General features: G+C 30.3%; 1 protein-coding gene across 3 annotated transcripts in view; it reads right to left on the reverse strand.

Annotated features, from left to right (window-relative positions):
- The window catches only part of LOC142333725 (biogenesis of lysosome-related organelles complex 1 subunit 5-like), a 37,549-nt gene extending 21,248 nt beyond the window's left edge, over positions 1 to 16,301 (reverse strand). For all 3 annotated transcript variants that reach the window (XR_012758674.1, XM_075381195.1, XM_075381182.1), the window contains exons 1-2: positions 15,915 to 16,301; positions 5,463 to 5,545 (exon numbers count right to left, since the gene is read on the reverse strand). Coding sequence is in view for 2 of the 3 variants with exons in the window: in XM_075381195.1 (XP_075237310.1) it covers positions 5,463 to 5,545; positions 15,915 to 15,933 (102 nt within the window). In the remaining variant the exon portion in view is untranslated. The remainder of the gene's footprint in view (positions 1 to 5,462; positions 5,546 to 15,914) is intronic.
- Positions 16,302 to 16,756: the final 455 nt, after the last annotated feature.

A 16,756-nucleotide genomic window follows, 5' to 3' on the forward strand; every position in this document is an offset into this window, starting at 1 on the left:
TAAAACTCACCATTTCATATCAAAATTTCAAGCTCAGTTTTTCAAGAAGAAAAAAATCAGAATTAGGTGAAGAAGAATGTTTGGTGTTGGCAGACTTTGCAGAACATTTTTCATTTCTTGTTCAAGATTAGATGCAAAGCCTCCATTGGGTCAACAGGCAAGCCACAGTTCACCCTTTTGTGTTCTATTTCAAGGAAAATGATTATTATAACACAAAAGTATCTGTATTGTAAGTGATCACTTGAAGCACGATACAGCAACATTTTATTGCTTTCAAAAACTTTTAACAGACCAAATCAAGGAAGTACATCAGAATATTAAAAAACTCATCTATTTTACTGTTGATGCTTCAAGTCAGTATAAAAATTTAAAAAAAAGTTTGCTAATTTGTGCAGTCACAAAAAAGACTTTGATCTTGAAGCCAAATGGCACTTCTTTGGATCATCCCATGGGAATAACGCCTGTGATGGTGTGAGAGGAACAACAAAACGAGATGTGGCAAAGGCAAAGGCCATTAAATAATCAAGATGCTAAACATTGATGAAATGTATTCATTTTGTAATCACAAGCTGAAAAAACATCAGTATTTTTTGATTAAATCACATGACAGCTAAAATTTCAGAAACTCTAAAAAACTGTTTTGACTGCTGTGATAGTTTTTGGTACTAGAAGCTACCACAAGTATGTTCCTGTGTTAGAAGGCATTGTAAGATGTTACTTAATTTCAGACTCTAAGGACTACATAGACCATCCTGAGTCAAGTATTGTACCACTTTCACTTAAGGTAAAAGACTCTATTGCTTGTGTATATGACGGATCAGTGGTGGATAGGAGAAGTGGTAAATATTAACCTTGAAAATGACACGCAGGTTCATTTTTCCACCCAGCTGGACCATGTACATCATTTCAAAAGTATCAACAAGACAAAGTGTGGGTACTGATCCGCAAAGTCCTGAGAAATTGACATCCTTGACCTAACTACAGTGACGTCATTCTCACACAATTTCAAGAGAATTATCAGAAGAGATTACAGCGGTTGGTTAACCACACTAAATAAAAAATTTCATTGCTACAAAAACAGGCTATTTATTGAAGAGTAATTAAAATTTTCTACAATTTATTTTTTCTTTGAGTGTTTACAAAAATAAACCAATATAAAAATAAAAATGAATTCTTGAAAAAAGAAGTAGGTGAAAACATCAACTTCAACAACATAGGATCTAAATATAAAAAATGTAAAGTGCAAAGAAGACAGGAAACCCCCGTGGAGCACTTATTTAGTGAGTCAAAATGGTATTGCTTTTAACAGGTTTTTCATGATTTTTGAGAGGTTATAACTTTTTTATTAGTGCAATATAAAAGAAACCTTTTTATTAGTACAATACAAAAGAAACTTTTTTATTTTCCATAAACACCTACAAAAACGCTAAGATGTGCAAATTTGAGATTTTTATCACTTGGCTTCAAATAATAGTTATTTGAAGGCAAAATTTGAATTAAAAAAAAAAAATTTTCAAAAATTCATAAAAATCTAGGGGCAAGTATATCACCATTAATATTATTTATGGTAAAACTACTAACATAATACCTACATATAAAAAAAAATATTTCAAACTGTGTATGCCATCCCTGCCTCTTGAAAAAAATTACCAAAAGTTAAATTTCACAGTTTTTCATGTTCAACTTTATTGGTAATTTTCTAAAAGAAAGAAGAGAGATAAGTAATAAACCACTGGATCAATCTTTTACCTTGAGAAAATATGAATAAATCTCTTTTTGTTTCATCCTTCCAGGACCAATAGGTTTTTAGTTATGATTTTTTTTCATAAACCTTTACAATCATAAAAATAGGTGTGTGCACCATAACAAAAATGGCCACCACAGACAAACTGCTTAAATAAAAAATAAAATAGTTTTGAGGTTCTGAAATATGTAGGAAACAAGTGTGTAGTTTCAATTTTTTTTTGAATTGGTCAAGCAACTAGCTTGTTTTTTTTGGGACACTAAAATGGACTGACCCCGAACTAATTTCATGAATGTATCTGGTATATCTCCTTAAATCATTTACAACAGAGGAAAATATTTGAATATAAAATAAACTAATCTTCCATACAATTAACAATGTATATTTTAATGATAAGCTCACACCATCCAATATATAGAAGAGTCAATCAATAACTAAAGACAAATAGCTGTACACAAAAATGGTTTATTAAATAAATACAATCTTTTTGTCTATTTTTTTTACATAAACTCTACCAACTTCTCTGCACTTGTCCTATCTTTTTATGAGTCTTTTTATCCCCTCAGCAAAGAATTCTTTACCTTATTTTGAAGCCAGTGTTGTACCTTTTTCTTTACCTCTTCATTGTTGTTGAACTTGATGCCATGCAAAGCTTCTGTTTGCATTGCAAACAAACAGACAAAAATCCAAAGGGGCAAGGTCAGGGCTGTAAGGAGGATGAGATAAGGGCTCCCAACCCACTTTGCCAATAGTTTCCAGCGTCAGTTGTGCCATATGAGATCGAGGCGTCCTGAAGGGCAGCCATACCAGAAGCGGATGAAGAGCTTCTACACAACCTCTCCTATTTCAAAACTTACAATCACACAAAATAACCCAGCAATTGCGACTCCTCCGGAAAAGGGGACGCATTGCTCCCTCCTTATAGCTAGTGCCCCGTTGTGGCGTATTCCTGCTAGCCTATTAAAGAGTTAGCACCGAAAGGACTTCAGTGGACGGTCTGAAGGGGAATTACGTCGGGAGGACAGGCTTTATAAGCCTAGCCTTCCGCGGGCGGCCCATGAAATGGGTTCGATAACGCTGGTTCAACAACGGATTGGAATGCAATTAAATCCGTCTTAAATTTACTAAAATAATAATAGACAAAAATTGAAAAATTAGATCCGAGATTAAAAATTAACACTTTAAAAAAACAAGCCCGATTAGAAAGATCCAGCAGCAAGGGACTCTGTCCAGGTTCTGCGATAAAGTAGGGAGTAATAGACTCCTGCCAACTTTGCATTCCATTCCATGAGGTCGAGCATTGTCTTGAAGAAGCACGGTTCCTCTGTCATCTCGAACATTTCCTCTTCAACGTGGGCTTGACTTTGTTCTCAATCATGGCTGAGTAGTGTAGGATGTTGATAGTGCATTGCTTCTCCAAATAATCACACAAAATCGGACCATGGGCACTCCAAAAGATGGTTAACATGACCAGCCATATTGCATTTTGATTTTCTTACAGGCAGGCGATTCAGGGTGTTTCCACTATATGCTTTGATGCTTGGACTCCATCCCAAAATGATGTATCAAAGTTTCATCAGAGGTAAAATCCTGTTCAAAAATGCGTGTTATTGAAATGATTTTTGAGTTCAGTGCAAATACGAAATCTCTCGGCTTTGTGATGAACAGTAAACTCCATAGGGACCCACCTTGCACACATCTTACAGTGGTAGTTCAGTTTGTTTTGAATGTTCAGGTTAAGTTGTGCTAACACTTACTCGACATCAGCTGTAATTTGGCAGTTTTTTGGATAAGTGAATCAATACGAGAATCTAATGCCAAGGTCGACACTGTTACCAGATGCATGAAGCGGTGCTCATCAGGCACGCTTTTGTAGCCACTTTTAAACTTTTCTACCCACACATAAAAACATGCACAGTTAATGCAACTACTATTCTTTGTTACTACTATTCTTTGTTACTACTACATATTCTTTGTTCAGCCAAGAGAATATTTCTGACAGTTGCACACTTTCTGAAAGTAAAAATCGGATCACAGAATGCTGTTCTTCAAAAGTACTTTCTTTGGACACACCATGTAACTTAGACTTTAGAGGTTATATTTACATAAATATTAATCAAACAGCACAACATTGCCAACTAACAATTACAAAGGCTTCACTTGCCTGCATTAAGAGTCTCCTTCACTAAAAATGTCTGTCTGCTTAATTACTGAGCAAGTAAAATGTACATTTGAATCATCAATATGGAAAGATAAAAGTGATAAATCAGCAATGTTTACAAACTCTTACTTACTATGCTTGTCTCTACTTACTTGACTACGTTTGTCTCTAGCTAAGGTACATAACCATAAGCTTGCAAGCAACAGAAATTAATAATAAAAAACTCCAAAAAAAAAATCACTTAGCTGTTTTCAATAATAAAAATGTTCCATGCCAGATTTACTAGAGAAGATACGAGTGAAATTGTTTTCTGATATCTTCGCTACAGAGCTGAATTATTGTTATGTGTTAACATGCCTACCCTACTGAAATGCAGGTAATTCATCCCTACAAGTGACACATTTCTTCACTCTGTTTATCAGAGAGATTGGATATATAATGAATATCATTACTTTATGATAAAGCAAATCTAGTGATGCTTCTCTCAAAGGCAATGAATGCATGCACTACAACCATAAAAACAATAATATTAACATAGTAAAGCAACAAATTCATTATATTAAAGAATTATTGCAATTCCAGTCCCACCTATTCGCTGAAAAAATTAAGTTTTAAGCAATGTTATAGGTTTCTGGCAATGGATAAATTTCAATCCAAGGTTAATTTAAATATATCATATAGTAAAATCCATTAGAAAAAATATATAGTTTAATATTGTTGGGTTTTTGAAAATTACATACAATAAATAATATTTAATGCTTCTGACAGATCACTAGCATTATAAAACAGCAAAATTTGCCATTATTTACAGTCAGTGGTCTTTGACTCGCATCACTCAATGATGCTGAACAATGGTTATTGCAGTATATTAAAAAGAAAACTCAATAGTTTGTATCAATCAAAGGCTTCAACTTATATATGAAGATGCTTGCAGTGTGTATGGCTATATATATATATATATATATATATATATATATATATATATATATATAAATAAAATAATTTCAAAGATAGGAACACTGAAATCCAAGAGCAAACTTATAGTAGTCATCACAGAAATATCTTAACTGATTACAAAGGAATGGTTGATGAAATAAAATGTGATCTAGAATAAACTTTCACTATAGGTAGGAATCAGACATAAAATAGTTTAAGTAATAATTGCAATATTGTAGAACTTCTGCTTGCAAGTCCTTCATGAATAATTAGATGACAAAACTAAATGAGAACACATCACATCACCAACAACTTAGAAGATATTGAAAAAAAATTTCCTATCAAGTTTTATAACAAATGATAAAAGCCAGTTTACCAATTTTAAACCTGAAAAACCTAAGGTAAGAAATAGCATCATCTAAATTCTAAAGCAAAGAAATAGTGCATAACAATACCATCAATAATAAAAATGTAAGATATTTTGTGTGTAGATGTACTAGTTCTGAAAACAACATATTCAAAGAATGTGTTGTACAAAGAACGTATAATAGCTTATCTTTCTTCCTTCAGTAATGGTTAGCCAGTCACTATAAATTTCCACAAAAACCAGTTTAAGCTTACCTCAAATTCTTGTAAGAAAAATTTTATTTCTCCACTTAAGAATGGACGATGATCAAATAATCTAGACCAAATCTCCCCACAATCTGAAAAAAATTATACATTATAAAAAAATGAATACCAATTAAGACAAATGATCAAAATAAAAATACTATAGTAATGAATATTGACTGAATGATGGCGTTCTAGAATACAAGTTTCATGCCAGTTAATTTAATAAGGTCAAAATGTTGTAACATTTATGTCTCAAAAAGAAACTTAGCCTTCTCCACAACATTACTTCAGGTATCCTTTATATTGTACTAGTTCTTCCAACACCCAACCTTTGCAAGTCCGTTTCTATCTAGTGCAGCTAAGTCAGCCATGGCTCTTCCTCTCTGCCTTCCCCTGGGCTTTTACGTAAGAAATGTTTATATAAGTGTGAAAAAATGAAAAATGATGCACCTGATATATCTATCAGTCTAAGCGGTCCTTCATTTTTCATTCTGCCACACACAAATGCAATGTTTATGTATACAATATATCAACATAAAATGTACATTATTTCACAGCTAACTTTGTAGAACAATTTCCTCCCTATAACATTTTTTTAATATTTTTTATTATCATACCAAAACAAGATTACTTACAATTTTTGACAAAAGCTAATGAACAAATTTTATTCACAATGTTTACACATAATTAACAAAACTTTTAGTGACATTTTTATTTCAGAATTATTCTTTACTGGCTGAATTTAAGGATACCCTTAATCAGCAAACAGCTATCACAAACAAATTTTCGAAGTAAACATTTTCCCTAATCAAATTAAAGTAAAGGTAAAATTTGTAAATTTTTTGGCATTTCATTTTTAGTTATTATTTTTGGCATGCTGTGATATAGACTGAATAGAGGCCCCTCTTTTAATGTCACAATTCTCAGAATTCATTTTATTTTATAACAATCTGGTTATAGTAGTGTTAATAGAAATAAAATTGTGCAAAATCATTTTACTCCAAAAAAAGCTGACTTTTACGGTTAGCCGAATATCAATGATTAAATTAGCGTAGCATTCCATTGCCCAAAAACAATTATCAATCTTCATAAGAAAAAATGTACAAAAGAGGTATAAGAAAAAATATAAGTTTATTAAGAAAAATCAATAAATAATAAAACAGAAATATGTAAGCCAAAAGCCATAATTAACAAATGTAGACAACCTGCCATGAACAACTTTTGAAAACAGTAAAACCATTAAGAGCAACTGGCACCATGAGTATCTTATGCCAAGCTCACTAAAGTAAGCATCCTTGATGTGAGTCAAGGAACAGACCAGCCCTTCTTTACAGAGCTGAATATACTATAGCTTACAAAACCATAATAAATGTAGATTTCACACAGCTCAACAAGCAATGCCTTCATTCTGTTGACCACAAGAATTAGTTTATAATTAACAAAATTACTTATAGAGAAAGTAACTTATCAGAGCCACTTTTACCTTAGATGCTTTTCATGCAAAAACCACTACAAACAGATTATGTGTCAAATTCTTTTCTGCGGGAAATGAAGTATATACCCTACTTCCCCATTAATAAAGGAAAAGAGTTAAAATATATATCAAGATGAGAGAGAAAATTGCAAAACATTCAACAGTAGAAAAAAATTGTTCTAATAAATAAATATACATAACTGCAAGCAACTAATAATATTAAATGCTAATGAAATTCAAGCTAAATCAACAAATACAAGAATAGTGTTTATTAGAATTATAATAAAAGATTTACATAATGAATGTAGCTTTTATAGAACATATTAAATCAATAATTAAATACTGTATATTGCTACTTTTGTAGGAATTACAGAAAATAATGAGGAAAATATTACAGTTCCTAGACAGACTTTAGGATTTATCAATTTTTTGGAGTTCTTAGAATCCAAATTTATGAAAACAAGATTCTGTAGTATGAGGGTGTATGTGATAACAGCATCTATTTTGCTTTTTAGCTTTGCAATGGTTAAATATAAAATAATATATAAATAATCAGATCAGGGGAGGTGCTACATCTTGATGGAGAATGGATTAAATGAAAAATACTGGCACGCATTATTTCTTTATCAAACAATAATACCAACTTTCAAATCATCACGATCAGAATGGAAATAACATAATTTTTAAAAGTAAGAATTATATAAATTTTTCTAAACTTTTTACATAATATCTGAAACCACAATTATTTCTTCATAAACATTATCAGGCTGGGAATAACTTTTTTAACCTTCATCCAATCGTTTGTTTAAAAACCTTTCATTGCATCTTTTTTTTAAATTTCTTACAGAAATTTTTTTATCTTATTATTCCGAAATCTTCAATTATTTTCATTTTTATCCAGATTAAGTTATACTCATTAAAGGGGGTAAAAATTAAATAACATTTTATTGGTTTAGCAAATAAATCTAGAATTTTTTTATATAAAAAAAGGAAGTAAACAGAAAAATAATTTTTAATTATTTCAACCAGGGTATTAAATTTTATACTGCAATTTTTTTTTCTGCCCAGGAAAATTGATGTTTACATTTTTCTAATTACATAAGGTTACAATCAATTCCAGGGGTTGAAAAGAAAATCAAATATAAAAAAGCTCTCTCTGACATTAGCCAACAGTTCTTCCATTTTCTCCGTAGTCAATATGTGGCACAGTCATCCTCAAAGAAGTATCTTGGAAAATCTATTTAAACAACCCTTAGAGACAAATTTAGTAAAGGTTAAAAAAGGTGTCAAGACTGAAAGTGCTGAACCCTTGAAACAGGCCAAGTATGATTAAGTTGTAAGCTACTTTATTTTTCCTGTTTAGCTTCCAGTAATTACCTTTCTGATAATACATCAGAGGATGAATATGGATGAGTGTAAATGAAGTGTACAGTCTCAGTTTGACCAATCCTGAGATGTGTGGTTAATTGAAACCCAACCATCAAAGAACATTGGTATCCACGATCTAGTACTAAAATCTGTGTAAAAATAACTGTCTTTACTAGGACTTGAACAGTGGAACTCTCAATTTCCAAATCAGCTGGTTTGGGAAGCCGCATTCATCACTACCAACCTGGTGGGTCAAGCTGTAAGCTACTGCTACAGAGAAACTTTACTCTGTTCTAAGGGTGGGTTCTCTGTATAACTGTTTTTTTTTATTTTCCTGAATTGAGAAGTAATATTTGACTAATTTATTTCAAAAGTATCCCAGTAGTAAACAATATTCGTTCTGATTAATAACTGCTAGGTGGTTAAATAAATAAAAAAAGTCTGAGGTGGGAAGACTAAAACTGGAAAGCTTGAAACCTGGCATTCCTCTTAAATAACTGTTTTTTGACTGTTGTTAAAAAATAAGTTTTTTCTTCAATTATCCCCGAAAATGAAAAAGGATACATGAATAAATAAATGGGAAATATAGGATGTAAAAGTTCAAAATTCAGCCCACAATAATTCTGAAATTTTATTTACCACACCTCAGGGTGTTTTTTTGAACCTAACATAAAAGGAAAACTGTTTGGGAAAATAAATTCTGGAATTCCTAGGTTTGAATCTCAGTCAAGCATGCTATTTTTCATGCGCAACAAAATTTTCTTTCTATATCACCAAGCACAGACTACGAGGAACTTTTATTAATGTATTTTAAAGATCTATTAATATTTATCTGGAAAACCACTCTATTTATTAGCTCCTGAAAATAATAAATGTTTAGTGATTACATAGTATCCACATTGAAGAAAAACTTTAAAAATTTTTAAGTTTGCTTCCTAGTCTATAGCCAGTTGAAGGGTATGACAATTCGTATGCAGGAAACAGAGAGTGGTTGACTCTTTTCTGATATAACATGAAACTGATCATAAGGAAAAATAAAAAAAAATTAAATGACTGCTTAATTATTAAAAATATGACAATTTAACAAAAAGTAAAATAATGCCAAAGAATAATATATACACAAAGTGAATACCACAATTGTGATTTAAATAATTTTTCTTTGTTCCACTCATATGACTGAACACAACAGTATGCATGTGTGCACATGGTTATATATAGATTATTAGTATGAGAGAAACATACAAGTTTGGGAATGAGTGAATTTGTGGTCATATGTGATACTAGCATATGCATGTTTGTAATTTTGCAATCATGAAGCATATGTTTAAATCATTTTGCAATTTTTTTTTAATGCAATTTGTGATTTAAGTTTTACAGTTTCAATATTTATCTTGCAAGTGAAAAATTCTGGACTTGCCATTAATCCTGAGGAAATAATTGTTTGAATTCAATAAGTATTACCTGTCATTTATGAAGTGTGTTCAAAAAGTAATGAGAATTTTTGTTTTTTGGAAAGAATTTTATTTATTTGTCTACATTAATATTATCACCTTCAAAATAGTCACCACTAGATATTATATGCTTATGCCAGCACTTTTCCGATCCCCAAAACACTTCTGGAACTTGATTTTTAGAATAGTGTTTAGCTCATTCAGCTATTTTAATCTTTAATCAACACTTTTAATCTCATCTTTGCTTATAAGACAGCCCTTTAAGGTTCTTTTTATTTTTAGGAATAGAAAAAAGGCACACAGGACCATGTCTGGCAAATATGGCATTTAGGATATCATTACAGTGTTGTTTTTGAGAAAAAGCAATGAAGTTAGAGTAGGCAATTATTGTGGTGCAAAAACCATGAATTGTTTCTCCACATTTTTTTCAGATTGCTTCACGCAAATGGCGTTGAACTTGTAGGTAATACTCCTTATTGATTGTTTGACCTTGTGGCAAGAACGCATGAAGCACTATGCCATTAAAATCGAAGAACACAGTGAGCATCATAATCTTCACATTTAACCGTACTTGTAAAGCTTTTTTTGGTCTTGGTGATCCAGAATGCCTCCACTGGGATGATTGAGCCTTAGTTTTGACATCATATCCATAAACCCATGTTTCAGCACTTGTTATAACACGTTTCAGTAAATCAGCATCGTTGTTGACTTCATTTAGCAACTCCTGAGCAACTTCCATTAATCACCGTTTTTGTTCGAAATTCAACAATTTTGCTGTCACACGTTTTACACCGAAAACATTTGAAAAAATTGCATGGCATGAGCTAATTGATATCCTAACATCATCAGCAACTTCTCCGATTGTGATTCTGCGATTATTCATAATCATTTTTTTCACTTTTTCCATGTTTTCATTGGTTGTTGATGTGCTCGGACATCCAGGGTGTGCATCATCTTCAATGTCTTCATGACCTTGGAATTCTTGCTTTACTCATAGCAGACACACCAAAAGAAAATTTAACATTTTTAAAACATTGCTACACTTTATTCCATTTTTATAGCAAAATTTAATAAAAAATTCTCTGATATATTATTTATACAAATAAAAAATCGCCGGTTGTACCAAAACACATGTTATCCTTTTGAGAGCTGACAACAGACTAAACATCCAATATGTCTAAAAATGTACAGATACTTTTCAGACATGTTTACCAATACAACAATGAATGAATCCCAAGAATCGGACTAATACAACCCGTGCAATTTCAAAATTCTTGTTATTTTTTGAATACACCTTTTATAATTTTACTTTTTAAAATTCAAAATTTATAATTGTAAGTCATTAGTAATATATTAATTTATTATTTTTATTTTTAAATTTAAATGTAAAACTTATTACAAACTGAAATAATTAATCACATAGATTTTATGGCTACATGAATTATTTTTGATAGAAGAAATGCTTGATTTGTGTAAAATTTTTATATTTATTGTTAATAATATTTTTATTGTTTATTGTTATTTTTATTGTTTAATATTCTGTTCCAATGAATTTTATTTACAAGGGTCACTCAAGTCTACTTGAACTTCTGCTTCTGAACAAATTAATGTATACAGCTAAGATTGATTTATATTCTCCTTCTTCATTAGTCCTTACTGCCGTGCATTCATTTCTAAAAAAGCAAGTATGGCAAGTGTATAAGCAATATCTAGTATAATTCCACAAAACAAAGTTTGCCAGAATGAGTGAAAAAAGATGGTTAGGTTATATAAAGTAGAAGGAAACATTTTTGAATTCTCATGTGTGATAAAATCTGATTTCATCACTCTACAACACAGATCAGTAGGTAATGGCAATGAAAATATAAAGAGGTCCAGAGAAGGAAAAAATATGACTGTCTTTGGGTAAGACTTTTGCCATGATGTTTTTGGAATATAAAGGAGTTATGTATATTCCTTATTTTCTTTATAATAAGGTGATAAAATAGATGCTGTTAGCTGAACTGTTACTCAAGGTCAGCATAGTATATTTATAGTATTTTTGCATCACCATTTTTGATTTTTATTAAATCAAGTTCATGAAAAAAACCAACCCACATGTACAGGTAGCCTTTCAATTAGCTGTAAAACTGACTAATTTTGAAGCATTTTTAACAAAGCCTAGTATTCATATTTTAAATACTATAGAATACAAAGAGTGGTGACCAAAAAGAATAAAGTGAAAACTTTCTTTTGATGTATTTATTATGTTCCAAGGATAAATGTATTAAATATTGAAAGTTATGTTTATAATAAATTAGTGGTGTTTTTAAAGCCCTTTAATAGATTAAAGAGTTTAAGAAAGGAATGAAGAACTATATATAACAGGTCAGATTTTCTCTCTCTATCTAGGTCTCTCTGTCACCTTTCTGAATGTAGCAATTTTCTCAGTTTCATGAATTTACAAAACAATCCTAAACTATAAAAAATAGTAGCATATTGTATTATGCTATGATTGTCATTCAATATTTGATTATTAAGACAAATATCTATGAAAAAATTATTTATCAATAACAATAAAACTAATGCTACTCTGCAACACAATTCCTGGCTATACTGAGGCACTTGTTCATCTTTCTATAAATTTTCTTATTTAAGCTTTAACAAGCTCTTTATTTAAGTTTTAGTAACCTTTCTCATCATATTTTTGTATTTCAAGAATTGTTCACTTTGGTGTTTGAACCACTTTGTTTTGCATTCTTGACCTACTGTTGCTGAACTTGTCAAACAAAAATCTGAATGTGTGAGATGGTTCTGTAGGTTGGATATTTAAACTGTTCAATTCACTTCTAAAAATCTGCGTGGTTAATAAATTTTTTAAATATTGGTACAACAATCACAAGTGAAATTTTGACTGGTTTTACACCTTCAGAAATTAAAGTTAGCATGCTATTCTTGCATGGCACATGTTTCGGTAGATGTGTTTTAACAAAGATGGATGGATACTGAAAAGCCATGTTATTGTATGATGATGAATTACTAAAACACAAAATAACCAATTTGTTTTCAAGAGCACCTCTTCAATAATTTAATATTATCACGTCTGCCAAAAAAAGTATTTATCTATATTAGTGTGAAGACGAATAATATGCTAGCTAAATGGCATTTTTTTGGTACCTTTCACAATAAGACCCTCAGAAGCTGACTGATGCATTTGTATGCTCAGCAAATTTAGGATAACTGATTTTAAAATTTTTATTTTTTTATGATTAAGTATACTTCTTTCAAATTTACAACTGTATTTGCAGATATCTACATTTATTTCTGCACGTTAACTGTTCACTGCCTTCGATGTTATACCACCCCCCCACCTTTACTCCAAAAAAAAATTATATATATTATATCAATATATATTTATATATATAATTATATTGATATAATATTATTTTTTAGTCAATATGCATGATACAAAGTAATACTACTGATACAAATACCAAAAGATACAAAGTAATAACACTTTACCAGGAAGTTTTGATACTACTGTGTTGACAGTGGTGGGGGTAGGTTTGGCCATTCAATTTTCACTGTTCTCTATTTGTAATTTGTTTATTAATTATTGAATTTAATTTAAATATAATTTTTGTTACTAAGTTGTAAATAACTTGTATATTTAATGTTAATTAGACAAGGAAGCAAGCGCTAGTTTATGCTTGGTTAGGTTATGTTGATATCAGACCCACCAGGTTGGTCTAGTGGTGAACGCATCTTCACAAGTCAGATGATTTTGAAGTCGAGTGTTCCAACATTCAAATCCTAGTAAAGGCAGTTACATTTATATGAATTTGAATACTACTAGATTGTGGATACTGGTGGTTGGGTTTCAATTAACCACACTTCTCAGAAATGGTTGACCTGAGACTGTACAAGACTAGATTTCATTTACAATCATATATATCATCCTCTTAAGTAATACCTAATGGTGATTCCCAAAGGCTAAACAACAAAAAAAAAAAGAAAAAAAAAGATTATGTTGATATAGAATGAAGTTGTTCAGAAGCCACCGGGTTGGTCTAGTGGTGAACGCATCTTCCCAAATCAGCTGATTTGGAAGTCAAGAGTTCCAGCATTCAAGTCCTAGTAAAGTGAGTTATTTTTAAATGGATTTGAATACTAGATCATGGACACAGTGTTCTTTGGTGGTTGGGTTTCACTTAACCATACATCTCAGGAATGGTCAGACAGAGACTGTACAAGACTACACTTCATTTACAATCCTCATTCATCCTCTGAAGTATCATCTGAACAGTAATTACCGGAGCTAAAACAGGAAGAAGGAAGAATGAAGTTCCGAATACAGAATCGTTAGTTTCACTACCTAACCTAACACTCATTTTGCTTGCTAACCTTGTCTAGTTAATATTAAATATACAAATTATATACAACTTATTAATAACAAACATGCATTACTTACTTAGCAAACAATGTATACTGCAAACAGAAAACAGCAATTAATCAAAATCGAGTGGCACAGAAGACCAAATTTTTGTTTTTATAAATTTACTTACTTACTCATCTACTAGTTTGATTACGTGAATTTGATTATATAATATTAGTATTTATTGTAAGAATTTCTGATTTTATTAACAATTTCGCATAAGACTAAAATGGGAACATTTTTTCAATTTTACAATCTCATTGGCATTTTTACTTCCAAAAGCATTGTTATAATAATTGTTCAAATTCCTTTTTTTATTTACTACTGATATGAAAACGTTAAAGGGAGAAAAAATTGATACTTGATACACAAAGTCTTCTTTGTTTATTTCAAGCCTAACATAAAAATAAAAAACAGCCAACCTCCATGGCTGAGATCCTGGTTCAAATCCCAGTTGTGACTGGGATTAAAAGAAAGGTGGCAAGATTAAGTAAAAAAAACATTATGTCATATCTCATTTATTTATTTTTTTGTTTCATTGATTAGCTGATATTTCAGAATGAAATCTTGTCTGTTGTGTGAAACTAAAGTCTTCTTACTGCTGAGTTTAATTTAAGCATATTATATTATCCACTGGCTTATGTAAATTCTTTGTACTGTATATGCCATAAATATATACTGTTTATTTTAACATAGCATTATTTATGTATGATGTACTTATTTCAGACAAGTCTTTCTTTTTCTACATCATTCCATTCCTTGTTATCTAGTCTCTATCTAACAGAATGAAAACCTCACATATAACACTACTGTAATAAATTAAATCCAAATTAGTAACATTTAACTTCATTTAAGTTACTTTGAAGATTTAGCCGTTTAAATGAGAGAAGGATCACTTTTTTGGACTCAATGATACACAACTGTTGTTAACAGTTTAAACAAATTTTCATGCAATTAAAAATTGCACCACCAACATACATATACCAAGCAACTAATATCTTGATGATGCATTAACATTTATTAAAAAACAAAGCAAATTATGAGCATCACTTGCAGAATACACTTTAAGTAATAAATAATATTATGGTGTACTTTGTTTCAAAAGTAAACTAAGTATATTATAAAATAATTGCTCCTGCAAATATTTAAATACTTACATAGGAATAACAAAACATTCTAATATATCTAGAGAACAAATATTCCATCACACATTAATCCAGAAGAAAATCAATATTTGTGATTGTATAGGCTAAAAATCTTTATTTAGCAAAGGCATTTTTATTCAGTTTAAAAGAATGTTCAAGAATTCAACTGCCAAACACCTAATTACGTGAAATAAATATTTATCGAAATCAGGGTAAATACGAAATTTTTGTCACGTGAAATTTCAGTACAATTTTTTAATTTTAATTCTATAAAAAATTTCTAATGTTGGTATAAAATAGGTCAATTCCATCTTTGTAAAAAACTCGCACTAAATTACATAGGCAAATTTAATTTAAACTATTATTTTGTTTTTTAATTAACAAATTCACTATGTCAAGTACGTTTTAAAAACCAGATATCTTAAGTGACAAAAAACCGTAAATGAGTGTTTTAAATAATCAGATTTGTCTTTATATTAAATTCAAGAACTAACATAAAAATGACACAAAACGCTATCCATTAAAACGTATTTAATAAACAGAAATCAAATAAATTTCAACGGGATTTTCCAAAAAAAAAAAAAAAAACAATTGAATTTTATCACTTACCTTTGACAACAGTTGACATCGTACATCAAAACATTTAGAAAAAATTTCTGCCTTACAGAACATAAATAAAAAAGGACAAAATTAATTAATTTTAAATGACATATAATGAATTTATAACAAATAAATAGAAGAAAGAATACTTAATGAAAAGAGAACACGAATGAAGGCAATCATGTATTCTTCATTAATGAAGAACAAGAAACTTGCTTTTGGTAAAAAGAAGTCAATGACCAACTAAAAAAGATAACAAAACAGTTGTTCTTAACATAACTGAAACATCATTAATTCTAAGATTATTGATTAGTACCCTGAAGAAATGATGAACAAAAAACACATTACGCGACGTTCCAGTCAGCTGTTAAGTTAGTGCATGCTAAACCCAATTGATCAGCTGTTCTTTACTGATTTGTTAGTAATACCTCTTTGCAATCTAAAAATGAAATACAAAAACATTGCAGTATAGTGACAGTTTATGACATTAAATTTACTTTTCCATATATCTTTAATAGTACAACATAATGATTATGTTGTACATAATGCACTGTTTCTGAGGGCTAAAAATTTAGAATAGACTTCTTAAAGAAATTGAGTTTTACTGACCTCCCTCCCTAATGAATAATTCCATTCAATATTCATCTCATATCTTTCTTTTACAACTTTTTCCAGTTTGCTTTTAATAAAAAATAATAGTTTCACGTCGTTATTTAAATGATTAGTTGTTCGATCTTGACCAGGTATCTGGGTAGGTCGCATCAAAAATTAAGTTATGAACAAGAGAACAATACATAATTGTAGTAACAAAAATAATACATTGATCCAAAAAACATTATCAAAAATGTTAA

The sequence above is a fragment of the Lycorma delicatula genome, chromosome 1 (genome assembly GCF_047948215.1).
Source record: "Lycorma delicatula isolate Av1 chromosome 1, ASM4794821v1, whole genome shotgun sequence".
Classification (NCBI taxonomy): Eukaryota; Metazoa; Arthropoda; class Insecta; order Hemiptera; family Fulgoridae; genus Lycorma; species Lycorma delicatula.